The 16,666-nt window shown below is 26.2% G+C and overlaps 1 protein-coding gene across 1 annotated transcript; it reads right to left on the bottom strand.

The window, feature by feature from the left end:
- Positions 1-9,998: 9,998 nt before the first annotated feature.
- LOC124943338 (30S ribosomal protein S21, chloroplastic-like) lies at positions 9,999-10,382 on the bottom strand. The gene is made up of 2 exons (XM_047483857.1): positions 10,377-10,382; positions 9,999-10,325 (listed from the first exon to the last, which is right to left on the bottom strand). The coding sequence occupies exons 1-2, from the start codon at positions 10,380-10,382 to the stop codon at positions 9,999-10,001; spliced, it is 333 nt and encodes a 110-aa protein (XP_047339813.1).
- Positions 10,383-16,666: the final 6,284 nt, after the last annotated feature.

A 16,666-nucleotide genomic window follows, 5' to 3' on the forward strand; every position in this document is an offset into this window, starting at 1 on the left:
TAATTAATTAATTATTAATTTATTGATTAACATTAACATACGAAAAATTAATAAATTTTATAAATACAATTTTAATTATGTTATATTAAAATATTAAAGATTTATTATATATTTTAAAAATATAAGTACATATATTTAAAATATATAATAATATAAAAAATAATATTCAATCTTAATCATACAAAAATTAATAAATATTAAGAATAAAAATAGTTTTAATTATATTAACTTTTAATCTATATATATATATCATTATATAATTTCTATTTCCTAATTTATTTATCATAATTATTTTTTTTCTCTTCTAATTTATATTTTTCTCTCCTTTTATATATATATATTTCTCTTAATTTATTCCTTTTAATTAATTTTTTTCTAATACCAATGTAAGAATTAATATTTTTTATAAATACAATTTTCTTCATTTTTATATATTAAAATAATAAAATTTTATTTTATATTTAAATAATATAAATATATATATTTAAATAATTAATAATATAAAAGTTATATTTAACTTTAACCATACAAAAATTAATAAATTTTAAGAATAAAAAATTATTTTAATTAATTAATTATTAATTTATTGATTAAATAAGAATATGTTATTTTATTTTTAAAAAAATATTTAACTTAACTAATTATAATAGCTTAAAGGTTAAGACATCAATTACTAATTTTAAATATCCTAAATTGAAATACATTATAGGTAGGAATATTGGGTTAACTAATTTTTTTTTTTTAAATATGTTAAAAATCAATTTTTATTTATGTCATATTTATCTTTATATTTTATAGTTATAATAGTGACGATGACAAAATAATAATTTAAAAATGATAGGGTGTAATCTAATATATAAATTTTGTAAAATATACTTTTTATACAATTTTATAATTTTGTTCAACATTTACCTAAAAAAAGTAATATCTATTTTATAATAATTAATTTTATATTATAATACAAATAAAATCATTTCCCTTTAACTTTAATAAATTTAAAAAAATAGAAATGAATACAAAATGTCACTTTCCATTAATAATATTATTTATTTAAAAATAAAATTAATTTAAATAATTCAAAACTTTAAGTGAAAATTAAAATTTCCTTCAGATAATTTAATTAGATTTAAATAATATTACAATAATATAAATAATATTACAGTAATATAAAATTATTATCAATCTTAATTGCTCAAATATGTGTATTTAAACTAATATATTAAACTGATTGGTATTCGTTTAATACGATTTAAGTATTCTATTAAATATTTTCATTGGGTTTATTATAATAATTAATTTTATATTATAATACAAATAAAATCATTTCCCTTTAACTTTAATAAATTTTAAAAAATAGAAATGAATATAAAATATCACTTTCCATTAATAATATTATTTATTTAAAAATAGAATTAATTTAAATAATTCAAAACTTTAAATGAAAATTAAAATTTTCCTATATTCAGATACTTTAATTAGATTTAAATAATATTACAGTAATATAAATAATATTACAGTAATATGAAATTATTATCAATCTCAATGAAGTCTCAAATATGTGTATTTAAACTAATATACTAAACTCCTTGGTATTCAACGTAAATACGTTTAATACGATTAAATTATTTTATTAAATATTTTCATTTGGTTTATTATAATAATTAATTTTATATTATAATACAAATAAAATTATTTCCCTTTAACTTTAATAAATTTTAAAAAATAAAAATGAATAAAAATGTCACTTTCCGTTAATAATATTATTTATTTAAAAAGAGAATTAATTTAAATAATTCAAAACTTTAAATGAAAATTAAAATTTTCATATATTCAGATAATTTAATTAGATTTCAATAATATTACAATAATATAAATAATATTACAGTAATATAAAATTATTATCAATCTCAATAAAGTCTCAAATATGTGTATTTAAACTAATATATTAAACTCCTTGGTATTCAATACCTTGGTATTCAATACGGTTTAATAAGATTTAAGTATTATATTAAATATTTTCGTTGGGTTTATTATAATAATTAATTTTATATTATAATACATATAAAATTATTTTTCTTTGACTTTAATAAATTTTATGGAGTTAATATTTTAAATTCTAAAAAAATATGTTAAAGATTATTTTTTATTTATGTCATATTTATCTATTTTATAGTTATAATAGTGATGATAACAAAATAATAATTTATAATTGTGAATGGGTGGTCATGATTATAAGTGTCATGCTAGTTTTTTTTAATTCAATAAAAAGATTTATGAGTTTTGAAATCTATTAACATCTCGTTTGAATTACTAAAAATAATATTTTTATAACATGAAAAGTTTGAAATCATTTAATACAATCAACTTAAAGAAATCTTGTAATCTATTAAATTAATTACAAGGTCATTAATGGAAAAGAGTCGCACAACTTAAATACAACTTAAATGGCTATTTAAATTTACAGAAAGACATGTTTACTTTTCCCTTCCCTAATCAACAATATTAAACTACCCCTAAGGCAATGATACCATCATATTCAGGATCACCAATAGTCCTGATAAATGACGATACTTCCTTCCACGATCTTGGCTGTTTGGCGTGATCTTGGTCAGAGTATTCTGAAAAAAAAAATTGAACATATTAAACAATAAGAAAAATCAAATATCTGAAACCATAATAGTTAATCTTTTATAATTCATTCACTAAACATTAATTAAGGAGGATACACAATAATATATACCTTTTATCCTTTGATTTAGTTTTGAATATGCAATTAATATGTTGAAACAACTTATGAATATCCCACATCCTATATCGAGCACTAAGACCATGATATATCTAATAGTATCAATGTGAAACCTCATCACTCAAATATTAATATTGAATCTAGCAAACATCACAAATAGCTTCTATTTCGGACTTCTTCACTAATGAGTACATCTAGAGAGAAAAGAGGAAGAAACACTTAGAGGAATACAATCAAAGATGTGGGCGATTGTCGCTATTTATACTCAAAATTAGGGTTTTCTTTATCAAACTCACGCGCTAAACCTAATTCGGCCCAACCCCAGGCGCATGGGCCTTTTTGGCCCAATCTTTGGGTGCCTCGTTCCCTTATGTGTTTTACGATTACATTTTTTAAATCATATATTAAATGTTTTACATTCATAAATCTCAATTAATTCAAATCGGGAGAAGTTTCTTATCACCACTCTAAAAGATGTAACGACAATAAGAGATGCATGTTTAAAATGTGAACGCTATATTTTATGCGTACATTTAAATGAGTCTATTGATTAATAAGGTTATTCTCTAAATTCTTTAAATACAAAACAAGAATATAAGAATAGAGTATGAAATTATGTAATACATCCTCTAGATGAATACCTTCACTTATATCAAAATAATTAAAGACATTGATCTAACCTAAAACCTAAACTTTTAAGACAAAAATTTCCAAAAATTATTTATGGTTTTACTTTTCTCAAAAAATTAACTAGGAAGATCTCTTAATAAATAAAAACTACTATAACTACATTTTAAAACTAAAAATATAAAGTTACAAAAGATGTCTTAACATTATGGATCAGGACTTATAAATATTTCAACAGAATCTATACTTTATTTCATGTTTTAAGCCATACTAAATTCTTACTTACATACGCAAATTTTGCCTTTGAAATTAATGTTTTTTTTATTAAAAATGATTCATATAATTCTTTTTATTGTTCTTTTTTTTCACCGTCACATATTCAATATTTGACCTTAAATTAATTTTTATATATGGAAAAATTATTTTTAATGGTGAGTTATTAGTTTTAAGATTTATAATATTTTGCTTTAAAATTTGATTATAAACTAGACCTAACTTATTAGTGTGAAATTTTTCACAAAGGAAAATAATAGATATTCTTCATGTTAATTGTTTTAGTAAAAAAATATTCAAACTCTAAGAACAATATTATTCTTTTTTCACAAAAAGAAATTAAGAGATCTTCTTGTTGATATTCTTATGTGAATTTTTCTATTAAATTATTATATTACATTTAAAAATACTAATTATCCAACTACATGTCTAACTTTTTTTCCAATCAATTTAAATATATATATATATATATATATATTTGACTAATTTTAATTTTCTCTAAATTTTTGTTTAAAGTCTATAAAAAGATAAATTATCTTAATATCATTAGTTCAGAATTAAATGTGATTTATTAGAACCGTGGTAATCAAAGTTTAGTTTGACCTATAAAAAAGGAATTGATGTTACATTGTAGTTACTCAATACATATTTAGAAGAACAATCATTCGGATAACAAGAAGCAGTTGAGGGGCTACACCAGTTTGTTCTATCCGGTGAGGAAGTTCAGTCTTTAATGTGCTTAGAAAGCTCATGGATGAGAGGAGTATTGTGTTTCTCTCATATTAAATTTATAACAAGATATTGGCATAATGTTTACACATTTATAAATATAAAGATTAAGTTAAGTGACATAACAAAATAAATTTAGTTATGGTTTTGAGGTGTAAAAATGTAAATGAATGACATTATATTATATTAAAATGGTATGGGTATATAATAATGTTTAATTACAAGTTATCAGGTCCTATAAGCATCGTTTTATATAAATGAATGAGTAACCAACCTTAAAATTTTGTTGGTTAAAATGTTGTATTTATAATAAATAGTTGTAAGTTTTGTGGATGAATAAATCTTCTTATTCTTATTTTTTTAATTTAAGATTTTTAATTTTGTGAATGGATTAACTCGCATATTAACAAACTAAATTTAGTTATGATGTTGTGGAGAGAAAATATATATGATTAACATTATGTTATATTAAAATGTTATTTATATATAATAATGTTTAACTACAAGTCACCCGGTACTAGAAGCATAATGCACGACTCGTTATATATAAATAAATGAGTGAGATGGTTAATACGCGGGTTGATCTGTCCACAAAATTTAAATAGTTAAATTAAATAATAAGATTAAGATGTTTTATTGGTCAACGAAATTTATAACTACTAATTATAAAGACAAAATTTAACAAATTAAGATTATAGAGTTAAATCTTAAATTTAAGTTTCAATATTGTGGATGAACTTTCAATATTATATTTACATAAGTTTTAATTTTTTTTATAGATTTTTTAAGGTTTTCTTTTTTTTAATATATAGAATGGAAGGAGAGCTCATGGATGAGAGGAGTATTGAGTTTCTTTCTCCTCCTAAATTTCAAGCAAGAAAATGACGAAATGTACCTTTACATCGTTTCTAAATATACAAGATTAAGTTGATCATAACATAAATTTAGTTATAATGTTGTGGTGAGAGAATATAAATTAATTAAGTTATGTTATATTAAAATGGTATTTATATAATAATGGAGTTTTAGAATGACAATGCTTATATAAATAAAGGTGTGAGATTGTTAATACATATGTTGATCCGTCCACGAGATTTGAATGGTTAAATTAAAAATTTAATATTATGAGGGTTTAATCTTCCATAAAACTTACACATATATAATGATACTTAATTTTAAAGTGTTTAAATTATCGGATCGAGAGTTGTGCTTAATTTCGATATATATGTGAGAGTAAATAGATACTTGAGTTGGATTGTGGGTTGATCCATTCATAAACTTAAAACGATTAAAAAGAAAGTTAAAAATGTTAAAGGTATGTAGTATGTTTTAAATTTATAACCTAACAAAACAAGGAAAATTCTTTAACTAATTAGACTAATAAGACTTTATATTTTAAATTTAACACCAAATTTGATTAACACAAATATTTTAAAATATATGTTTAAATTTTAACTAACTAACTATAATAATATATATATAATAATATTTAATTTCAAAATATCCGGATTGTCGGGTCGAGAGTTGTGGTTAATTGAAATATATATGTGAGAGTAATTGAATACTTCGGTTGACATGTGGGTTGACCCCGCCCATAAACTTAAAACCTTTAAAAATAAAATTAAAAATGTTATAGGTATGTTTCGAACTTGGAATTTAACAAAAACAAAAATACAACTTTTAACCAACTAAGCTAATAAGACCTTATATTTTAAATTTAACATCAAATTTGATTTAACATCAAATTTGATGAATGCTGGACATTATTAATAATATAAGTTCAACTTTTTAACTAACTAATATATATATATATATATATAATTCTAAATTTCAATGTGTCCTGATTACATGATCGAGAACTGTGGTTAATTTGGATATATATATATTTGAGAGTAAATGGATACTTGTGTCGAATTGTGGGTTAAGTAGCGCATCAACTTAAAACAGTTAAAAATAAAATTAAAATGTTATACATGTGTTTTGAATTACAATATAACAAAACAAACAAGTACAACTCTTTAACAAACTAAGCAAATTAAACACCAAATTTAATTAACGCAAGACATTCTTAACCATATAAAAACTTTTTAATTATTATATATATATATATATATATATATATATATATATATATATATATATAAAGTGAATAAAATTTAAAATAAGATTATTTTATTTTTTATTTTAATATAGTATGTTAAAAAATTTAAACATTAAATATATATTATTATACTTATCTTTATTAATTTATTTTGTTTATATTCTATCATTGTGTTTATATAATTTTTAATAATTCTATTTATTTTTTATAATGTATTTTCAATGTTAAACCATATAATATAATATAATATAAAAAACATATACAGTGAGATTTACGCACATTTCTATACATTTTATATATTTTATATGATTTCTCTCCTCTATTAATAATTACGTATCTATAATTATTAATTTATCTCTTATATCATAATTATTAATTTATGTTTTTTTTATTTAATATTTTCGTATAAAAATATTATTATTTTTATTAATTTTATATAAATAATTTTTATTTTCACACAAATTATATAAAATCTATATTATATTATTAATCATTTTATATTTATATATTAAATATTTAATAATTTTATGTATAAATAATAATAATAAGTCTCAAATTCTCTCCTCTAATAATTTCTAATTTATTTCACTATCCATCTTTATTAATTTCTCTTTCCTAATTAATATTTTTATTATTTTATCTCTCATATATATATTCTTTTTTTTCATTAAATTTATATAAACTTATTAATATTGTTTATATTTATATATTTATATATTTAATATTTAATATTTAATATATTTTTATTTTTATATATAATTATTTATCTTCATTAATTTTATATAAATAATTTTTATTTTCACACAATATAAATATATGTTATATTATTAATAATTTTAAATTTATATAATAAATATTTATTAATTTATGTATAAACAATTATAATATACATAATAATTCTCAAAATATATTTTCTAATAATTACTAATTTATTTCCCTTTCATAATTATTAATTTCCCTTTACTAATTAATATTTTTATTATTTTATCTTTCATATATATATTTTTTTCTTCAATAATTTTATATAAATTCATTAATATTTTTTTATATATATTATTTAATATTTATTTATTTTGATATATAAATATTTATAATATACATAATAATACTATTATTATATTTTATAATGTTTAATATTATTTATTAAACTAACAATAAAATTACAAATTTCTCTTTATTAAATAGTTTTATATATTTATTTTTTATCTCATTTTCAAATATATATATATATATATATATATATATATATATATATATATATATATATATATATATATATATAATATTTTTTAATTAATTTTTATTTTTATTTTCTCTCTAATAGGGAAATTTGATGAAATGACCCTAATATTAGGCCTAAATGCGTATGGTGTGGGGCATAATTTAAATAGCGCTTGTGACCCTCTTTTTTTCTGACAAAAATGTCTCTCTTGTGTCACGCATCCTCAAGTTGCGTGACGCACCCGAGTGTATTGTGAAAAGTCCACAATTCCATTACTATATAATTAGAAAAATTATACATCTTCCCATTTCTTTTCATTTCTTTTTTCCTTGTTCTCTCTCTTCACTTCCCCTTTTCCCCTTCTCCTCCTTCTCTCTAAAAATGCGACAATCCCCGACGAAGACGTCGGAATCCCAACTAAACAACCATGTTCGCTGCTACTGGTATGCTTTCTCCTTCCTTTATTTCTTTTTTTAAACACATTGCTTGTTAGGGTTTGGGGATTAAAGATTGATTAGGTAAAACCACTGTTGTAGCGGAATCCGGGTGCGTGACGCAGGTGCGTCACGCAGGTGCCTCTTAAATCGTTCAGTAGAAGGAGAATGATTGAATTACTACTAGTAGTACTGTTTCATTAGTCTATTTCATCATAATACACCCATTTAGAAAAGAAAAAAGGAATATACTTTTGTTTGTTTGTTTTAGCCTTGCAAGGGGATATTACTTTTTGGACCTCCTGAAACTGGGAAAACCCTTATTGCTAAGACACTTGCAACTGAAGCAGGCACAAGTTTTATCAACATAACTGCCTCAACTTTATTATCAGAGGTAACTAACTATTGAATTTAATTTTTATTTTGTTTCTATGGATTTTCCATAATAGGAAGAAAACAACTACTGAACACTTGTGTTTACGAATGATGTTTGCAATGGTTTGGTGAAAGTGTCAAGATACTCAAAATTCTCTTAGCTAAAACAGTCCATGGAGGTATCAGGAAAATAACATGGCTAAAATTCTCTTGGCTTGTGTTTACGAATGATGAGGCATCCAACATGAACGAGCTTCGAAATGGAATGAAAAGTACGGTCAAGGCGAAAGGAGGAAGACATCATCTTTTGGCTTTGCTAATCAATCTGAATTACTAGCTTCTTCCTGATAGATAGCAAAATATAACACTCTTTTTTATTTATTAGTCTTTCTTTTAGTTGAATTAATTTTCTTTTGCAAGTAAAGATTGTTTAATTTTTTAACTATGGGTTGATATATAACTCAAAATATTTTATTAATAATAATCAGCATTTGAAGAAACAAGAACATTGCTTGAATTAATTTGGCATACTAATCTCCAATAAAACTCCAATCACTCTTTCCATAATTCATCTACAAGCCAAAGCCAAAATTACATGGATAAAATAAAAAGCCTTTTAGGGCTCATACATACATTCTTACATACATAATACATAACAACAATGTCTTTCTGGGCTTTCCCAAAAAACAACAGTGTCTAGGGAAGGTTTTCAGGAACTTCTCAGTTATCATCATCTCTTGTATCTTTTTGGGCTTTCGGGTTGGTACCGTTGCTGCCTTCTTGTCTTTTCTGTGTTGATGGACCCCTAAACATCGTTCGTCTGCACAATTATTAAGTAAGAAACATCATTCATTTAAATGACCATTTGCATTTCAATCATTAAAATATCCTCCAATAGATAGATGTGTGCACCAACATCAATCCGATATGAAAAAGAGATAAGAGTTTCAAAAGGGGCAAATCAAAAAATGAAATCCATTAGAAGTAATAGTGTTCTAAACAACTCTAATAAAGATTTTTTATTTCTAAATAGAATTCTACATACAAACCTATTTTAGAGATCATTACACACTCAAGTCCATACTATAATAAAGTGATTTTTTTATTCCATTCCAAGGACGAACAATTGTTAGTGTCAATTGATAAACCAAGGTTTAAGCAAAATGGGGGCATTTCTATTGCAATTGCAAACAAGAAAAACAAAGAAGATTTGGATCTTAATGAGGAACCAACTAACTATGTATGCATATTTTCCCATCCAATTTAGAGTAATTAATTAATCATATGAAAAAAAGGAAGATTAGAGAAGCTGAGAATGACTAAGTTAAGGATTTCTATCTCTAGTTTGGTTATCTCCAATCCCAGGCTATGAATTCTAAAAGAAGCTATCATATATAGTGTAGTTTCAGTTAGTTAGTTAGGATGAAAGAGAAAAGAGGCGAACAAAAACCACCAACCACCTTCGACGATTGCGCTTGGCGGCGGCGCGGGTCAGGTCCTGCGTTTAACTTCATCCTGCTTATTCTCAAAGAACCTTCTGTGTTTGCATTCCTGGATGATGTCGGCCCTCATGACCTCCCTCCTGAATCGATTCAACAGTTTTTCCTTTGGCTCGTTATCTTCCACAATCACCTGAACGTTGTAGGCCGACCGGAAAAACAAAGTGTTGGCGTAAGCCAGGGACGGGCATACCACCGACGACAACAGATCATCAGAGGATGAGCGGTGGTTCGCGACAATTGAAAGAAGGCCGCCGCGTCTGTCCTTGGAGGAGATAGTTTCCTTGACGCACCCACGTGACGCAACCGCGTGACACAACTAACTTAAAAGCCCATCAACAGTCATATACAAATCAACCAACCAACCAACCTGCATTTAACGAATCAGGGCGAATCAATAACGTTCTATAAACGAAAACAACATAAACAATCATATGTAAACGAAATCAACACAAAATATAAACGAATATAGTAGAAATTTTATCTTTGGCCGTCGTCGTTCGTCGTTGGAGCCGCAGTTCGCCGTTGGAGCTGCAGTTCGCCGTTGGAAGTTCTTCACCGCTCTACGCCATTGAATATAGTAGAATGTTGCCTCTTCCATTTATTCTTCGCCGATGAAAAGAAGAGAAAGTCTTCTCCGCCATTAGGGTTTACAATGAAGAAGACAAAGATGAGAGAGAAAATGAATCAAAAATGAAAAAAAAATTGATTTTATAAGGTTTCGTTTGCGTCACGCAAGGGTATAATTGTCATTAAAAAAAAGAGGGTCAATAGCGCTATTTAATTTATGCCCTCAGACTTTCCGTATTTAGGCCTATTATTAGGATCATTTCCTCAAATTTCCCCTCTAATTTAATTTTTTCTTCCTTGTCTCCTTTCTCTCTCTGAATAAATATATATATATATATATATATATATATATATATATATATATATATATATATATATATATATATATATATATAATACAAATTTTGTATCTCTAATAATTATGTTATTTTATATTATTATAAATAATTTTTATACTTTTTTTAATAAAATAAAAATTATATATATTTTAATTTTTTTAATAAATAAATATTTTAAAAACAAATATAAAAAATTCTCTCACCTAAAATCTCTATATATTAATTTCTCTATCTAATTAATTTATTTTATTATTTTCTCTCATCTTTATATATTTATTTATTTATATATATATATATATATATATTAACTATTTAATATGATTCAATAAACTCACAATAAAATTTCAAAATTTCCAAAAGAATTAATTTATTAATTTTTATATATATATTCTTTCTCTTCTAATTAATTAAATTAATATTTTTAATCATATATATATAAATATATATAATATTTTATCCTATATCTATAATATACCTTTCTTAATTAATTTTCATTTTTATTTTATATATATATATATATATATATATATATATATATATATATAAAATTTTGTATCTCTAATAAATAATTTATCTTTTTATTTTCTATTTCCTCATTTATATATATATATATATATATATATATATATATATATATATATATATATATATATATATATATATATATTAACTCTTATTTTTATTTTTATTCATATATTTTTTTATAATAATTATTTATTAATATTAATATTATTTAAATTTATAATTTTATTAATTATTTTATAATCTATATATGAATAAATAATTAAATATATACGTAATAATTATATTAATTATTTAATAATCTATATAATAATATATCAATAAATAAATATATATATATATTATAATAATTATATTTATATTAATTAATTTTATTTTTTATAAATAAATATTTTAAATAATAATATTAAACATTTCTCTCACCTAAAATATATATATATATATATATTAATTTTTCTACCTAATTAAATTTTCTTAATTATTTTCTTCAATATTTATATATAATATAATATATTATAACGTTTAATATGATTTATTAAACTCGCAATATAATTACAAATTTCTCTTTCCTAATTTTTTTTTATCTTAGAGTATATAATATATATATATATATATTATTTCTTCTAATTAATTACTTTTATTTTTTCTCTCATCATTATATATATATATATATATATATATCACTAAAAAAAATGTTTTATTAGCAACACAAATTTACCAACAGTTGTAGACCGTCAGTGATATTCGACGGGTTTTGCGACGGTATTTATCACACAAACTACCATCCGTCACAAATCTTAATAAATCAAGGAAACACAGTCACAAATAATAGATGCATGATTAGACATCGCAAAATTACTATAGTACATGTTCGAGATAAAATCCATAGAATGTTTAGCATCAAAAATTTGATAATTTGACAAAAAAAACCGTAGAAAATAAATTGAAAATCTATAGCAATTTTTTGAGGTAACTTTTTCATCGCAAATGACGTCCCAAATGTCCGTATAAACATTTAGATGTCGCAAATTCTATAGAAAAATGTTAAAATTTAATTATTTTTTAATTAGACGCCAGAAATGATGATTACTTTGAGAAATTGGCATGCAATCACCAAATCTCCTACACATTTCTTCAGCGTCTCTCTACCATATGTTTGATTACATTTGAAATGAACATTAATTTCCGTTTCCTAATTTCTCGCTTTAATTTTTGTCTATGATGTGAATTGAATTTGCATAAAGATGGAATGTATGTTTATCTCTGTTTGAAAAGAAACAAATTCAAAAGATTTAGAGATTTCGCTCTACATTCTGTGGTACTTTTAAGAGCATCTCCAAGCATTATGGTGGTTAGGTCGAAGAATTGGTCAATACTTCAAGCTCGGCGATGAGAAAGTACTTATGCTTCTAATTTTAGGTCAGCGGAACATTCCCATCACCAACGTCTATCAATAACATCTCACATTTCAACAACATCATTAATTATAAGTTCTCTCAATAAGTATTGTTGTTTGGCTTTGTGAGTGTTGAATTTCATTTCTAAAATTTGTTTTCGTACCAGTATGATGTGAATTGTGGACTACAACATAAGGTCATTGAGTAGAATTGTACACCGCGGATGATTGCACGTCACGACATGTATGTGAGAAGTAAGAACATGTATGTGAAGTAGTGGCTACTTAAAGCTATAAGCCGACTCCCGACGATCGCCAAGCCCCGGAAACGCTGAGCCTGACGTTCGCCCAGCATTATTGAGGTTAGTTCGACTACTCCCCGATGATTTTACTATTTTTGCATGTTGAGTATGAAGTTTTATGGTTTTAGGATTTTAGTTTAGGATTTAGGCTTTAGTTAGTTCTATTGTTTTGGTTTGAAATACTTTGATCCGAGAAATGTATAGTCTTTCCTTATACTGAATGGTTTGTGAACATTTTCACGTGTTAATTGAAATGCGTGGTACGCAATTGAGTGGATCGTGGGGTGGTGCGTGGGAGTAGTGCGTGGTGCGTGGGGCGGGGGGCGGGGGGCGTGGGTGTGGTGCGTGGAGCGTGAACTTAGGCGTGGGTGGGGCGTGGCTTGGGCGTGGCTTGGGCGTGGCTTGGGTGTGGCTTGGGTGTGGGTGGAGAACATGAAAGAGATAGGATTTTGGATAAGAAGATGAGGATAGGATAGGATAGGATAGGAGAAAGTGAAAAAGGAGAAGGGTAAAAATGGAAAGAAAATTAAAAACTTGGGTTTTTTCTAATTTGGTCAAACATGGGTACCAAGATTAGTTTTTGAGAGACCACTTCTTGGTTTTTGGAACAAACCCAGACATTACCCTAATAACCCTTTCCTCAAACAAGCTCTTAGAGTGATTACGTTAAAAATGATCGAGGTACAATCAACAAATATGCTTAATTTTGACGTAAATGTTAATAAACTATTCTCGGGAGTTACTTACAAATAACCTTTAGAGTGATCATATAAATATGATCGAGATACTATCAACAAATATGTTTTATTTTGACGTGAATATTAATAAACTATTCACAAGATTTACTAACACATAACATTTAGAGTGATCACGTAAAAATGATCAGGATACTATCAACATATATGTTTGATTTTGATGTGAATGTTATTAAACTATTCACGGTAGTTACTAACAAGTAACGTTTAGAGTAATCACGTAAAAATGATTAGGTACTATAAACTGATAGGTTTGATTTTAACGTGAATATTAATAAACTATTCACGAGAGTTACTAACAAGTAACGTTTAAAGTGATCACATAAAAATGACCGAGGTACTATCAACAAATATGTTTGGTTTTGACGTGAATATTAATAAACTATTGATTGAAGTTACTAACAAGTAACATTTATAGTGATCATATAAAAATGATCGAGGTACTATCAACATATATGTTTGATTTTGACGTGAATATTAATAAACTATTTGTTAGAAAAATTAAGGAAGTTAATTTTTCAACCGGCCAAATTGTTAGAAAAATTAAGGAAGTTAATTTTTCAACCGGCCATACACTACAAGTTTTGAATATTTATTCTAAATAATCAAAAAGGGAGAAATTGTTAGAAAAATTAAGTAGATTAATTTTAACCGGCCAAAAAACTTAATCAATCTCAATCTTCCTGTGCAGGAACAGATCAAGCCGCATCATACCGACTAAAGTACATGTTCTAAATGATCCGGTCATACTCTATGAAATCGGCTGAACTCCCTCAACCGTATCGGCTAGTAAAAGTATCATCATCCGGCTTACTCATTCTTTATTGAAGATCATAAAAGCTCAAAGAAAAACTTTTGAAAAGTGATGAATCTGAGAAGATGACGTAATATGATGATATAACCCTCAATCGGATCGGCTAGTAAAAGTATCTTCATCCGGCTGACTCATTCTTTATTGAAGATCATAAAAGCTCAACGGAAAACTTTTGAAAAGTGATGAATCTGAGATGATGACGTAATATGATGATATAAAGATTTCTAGGAAATATACAAGAAGAAAAGATTCGGATCAGAAGCATGCAACGAAAACAATGATGAACTGTTTATCTAACTCTACAATCAACATCAGATTCAGGCTGCATACTTGGTGCATGTGTGCCATGTATCCAAAATGCAAACTGGCCTAAATGCATGACAGCCAAATGTCCAATATAACAAAGCGTGCACGCAATCACTTGAACCTGATCGGCGTGGCTTCAGATGACCAATCCGGAGGAGAGAGAAAATTATGACCGTTGTCATATTTTCCATATAAATAGAAGCTCACGGTGCCGAAGAAAACAGTCACGCGTGAGATCACTACAAAAAAGCTCATACAAGAGAGAAGTAACAGCAACATGAGATCTTACGCACGAACTCGAATAGTGATTGAAATTCCCGAAAGTGTTTTAGTATTGTGTGTGTATTTTACCATTGAGTAAAAAGTATTGTATTACATCATTGTGAGCGGTGTAACCGACGAGCAGTAAATAAGACTCGTTCGGATTGTGTGTTGTGGTTGTGTAATATTCCATAGTGAATATCCTTCTCATTGTTTGAGAAGAAGGGGTGACGTAGGAGATTAAACTCCGAACATCCATAAAATCCTGTCTCGTGTTCTTTACTTTCATATTCCGGCTTACTCACTCAAACTTAACCGAAACATCTAAACCGAACTGAAATAACTAATATCTTCCTAAACATAATCGGCTTTCTCCTTAAACCGATATCTCCTAAATGCCTTCCAAACCGAACTGTGTGTGTTGCTTCAAGCTGAAACAAACCACTTCCGCACTTGAACCCGGTTCAAGAGGTTTGTGACAGCTTGTGTAGTGTTAAGAGCGGTTCTAGTCTCTAACTGGACTATTACTAGTGTGTGTTGTGTTGTTAAGCGTTCTCCCTTAAAAGTCGGACCCCGGTCCTCCAAGGGCGATCTCGATCCTAACAAGTGGTATCAGAGCGAGGTTTCTTAACATTCAAGCAACCGAAGAAGATGGGAAGCATGACCCACAATGACAAGCCATCGATGCTAAACAGTGAAGCGTTTAGCGGCTGGAAGAAACAAATATACTTACATCTGATCACGTTGGACGATGAGATGAGAAAAGTTCTAAAGGAGGGACCGATAAAGATTAATAAGGAGATAGAAGCATGGACGACTGAAGATCGAAGAAGAAACAACCTGGACAACCATTGCATGAGACATATTTTCAAAGCCATGGACGACAACACTTTCAACAAAATCTCAGATTGTCAAAATGCAAAGAAAGCCTGGGAAACGATCATTCAGGTTCATGAGGGAAATTATAGAACTAAGGAGAACAAAATCTTGGTGGCAACCCAAAAATATGATTACATCAAGATGAAACCGGGAGAAAACATGAAATAATTTAGTGACCGGTTCACTAGTGTAGTCAACGAGCTACACACACTTGGAAAGAGATATGATAACCGGGAGATCATCATAAAAGATTTGAGATCTTTACCAAGTGCATGAGATATCAAAATCATGGTGATGAGGGAATCAAGCAACCTCGGATAGATGAAGTTGCACGACGTGTTTGAGGATCTGAAAGCTTACGAATTCGAGATAAAATCTCGGATCGAAGATGAAGCATCAACATCAACTCCCGTCAAAAGCGCTAACCAGATTAGTGAAGACGTGATGGCCATGCTAGCATAGAAATTTGGGAGATTCGTGAAGAAGAATCAACCATCGAACAACAACTTCAACTATA

This window comes from Impatiens glandulifera, chromosome 6 (assembly GCF_907164915.1).
Source record: "Impatiens glandulifera chromosome 6, dImpGla2.1, whole genome shotgun sequence".
In the NCBI taxonomy this organism is placed as follows: Eukaryota; Viridiplantae; Streptophyta; class Magnoliopsida; order Ericales; family Balsaminaceae; genus Impatiens; species Impatiens glandulifera.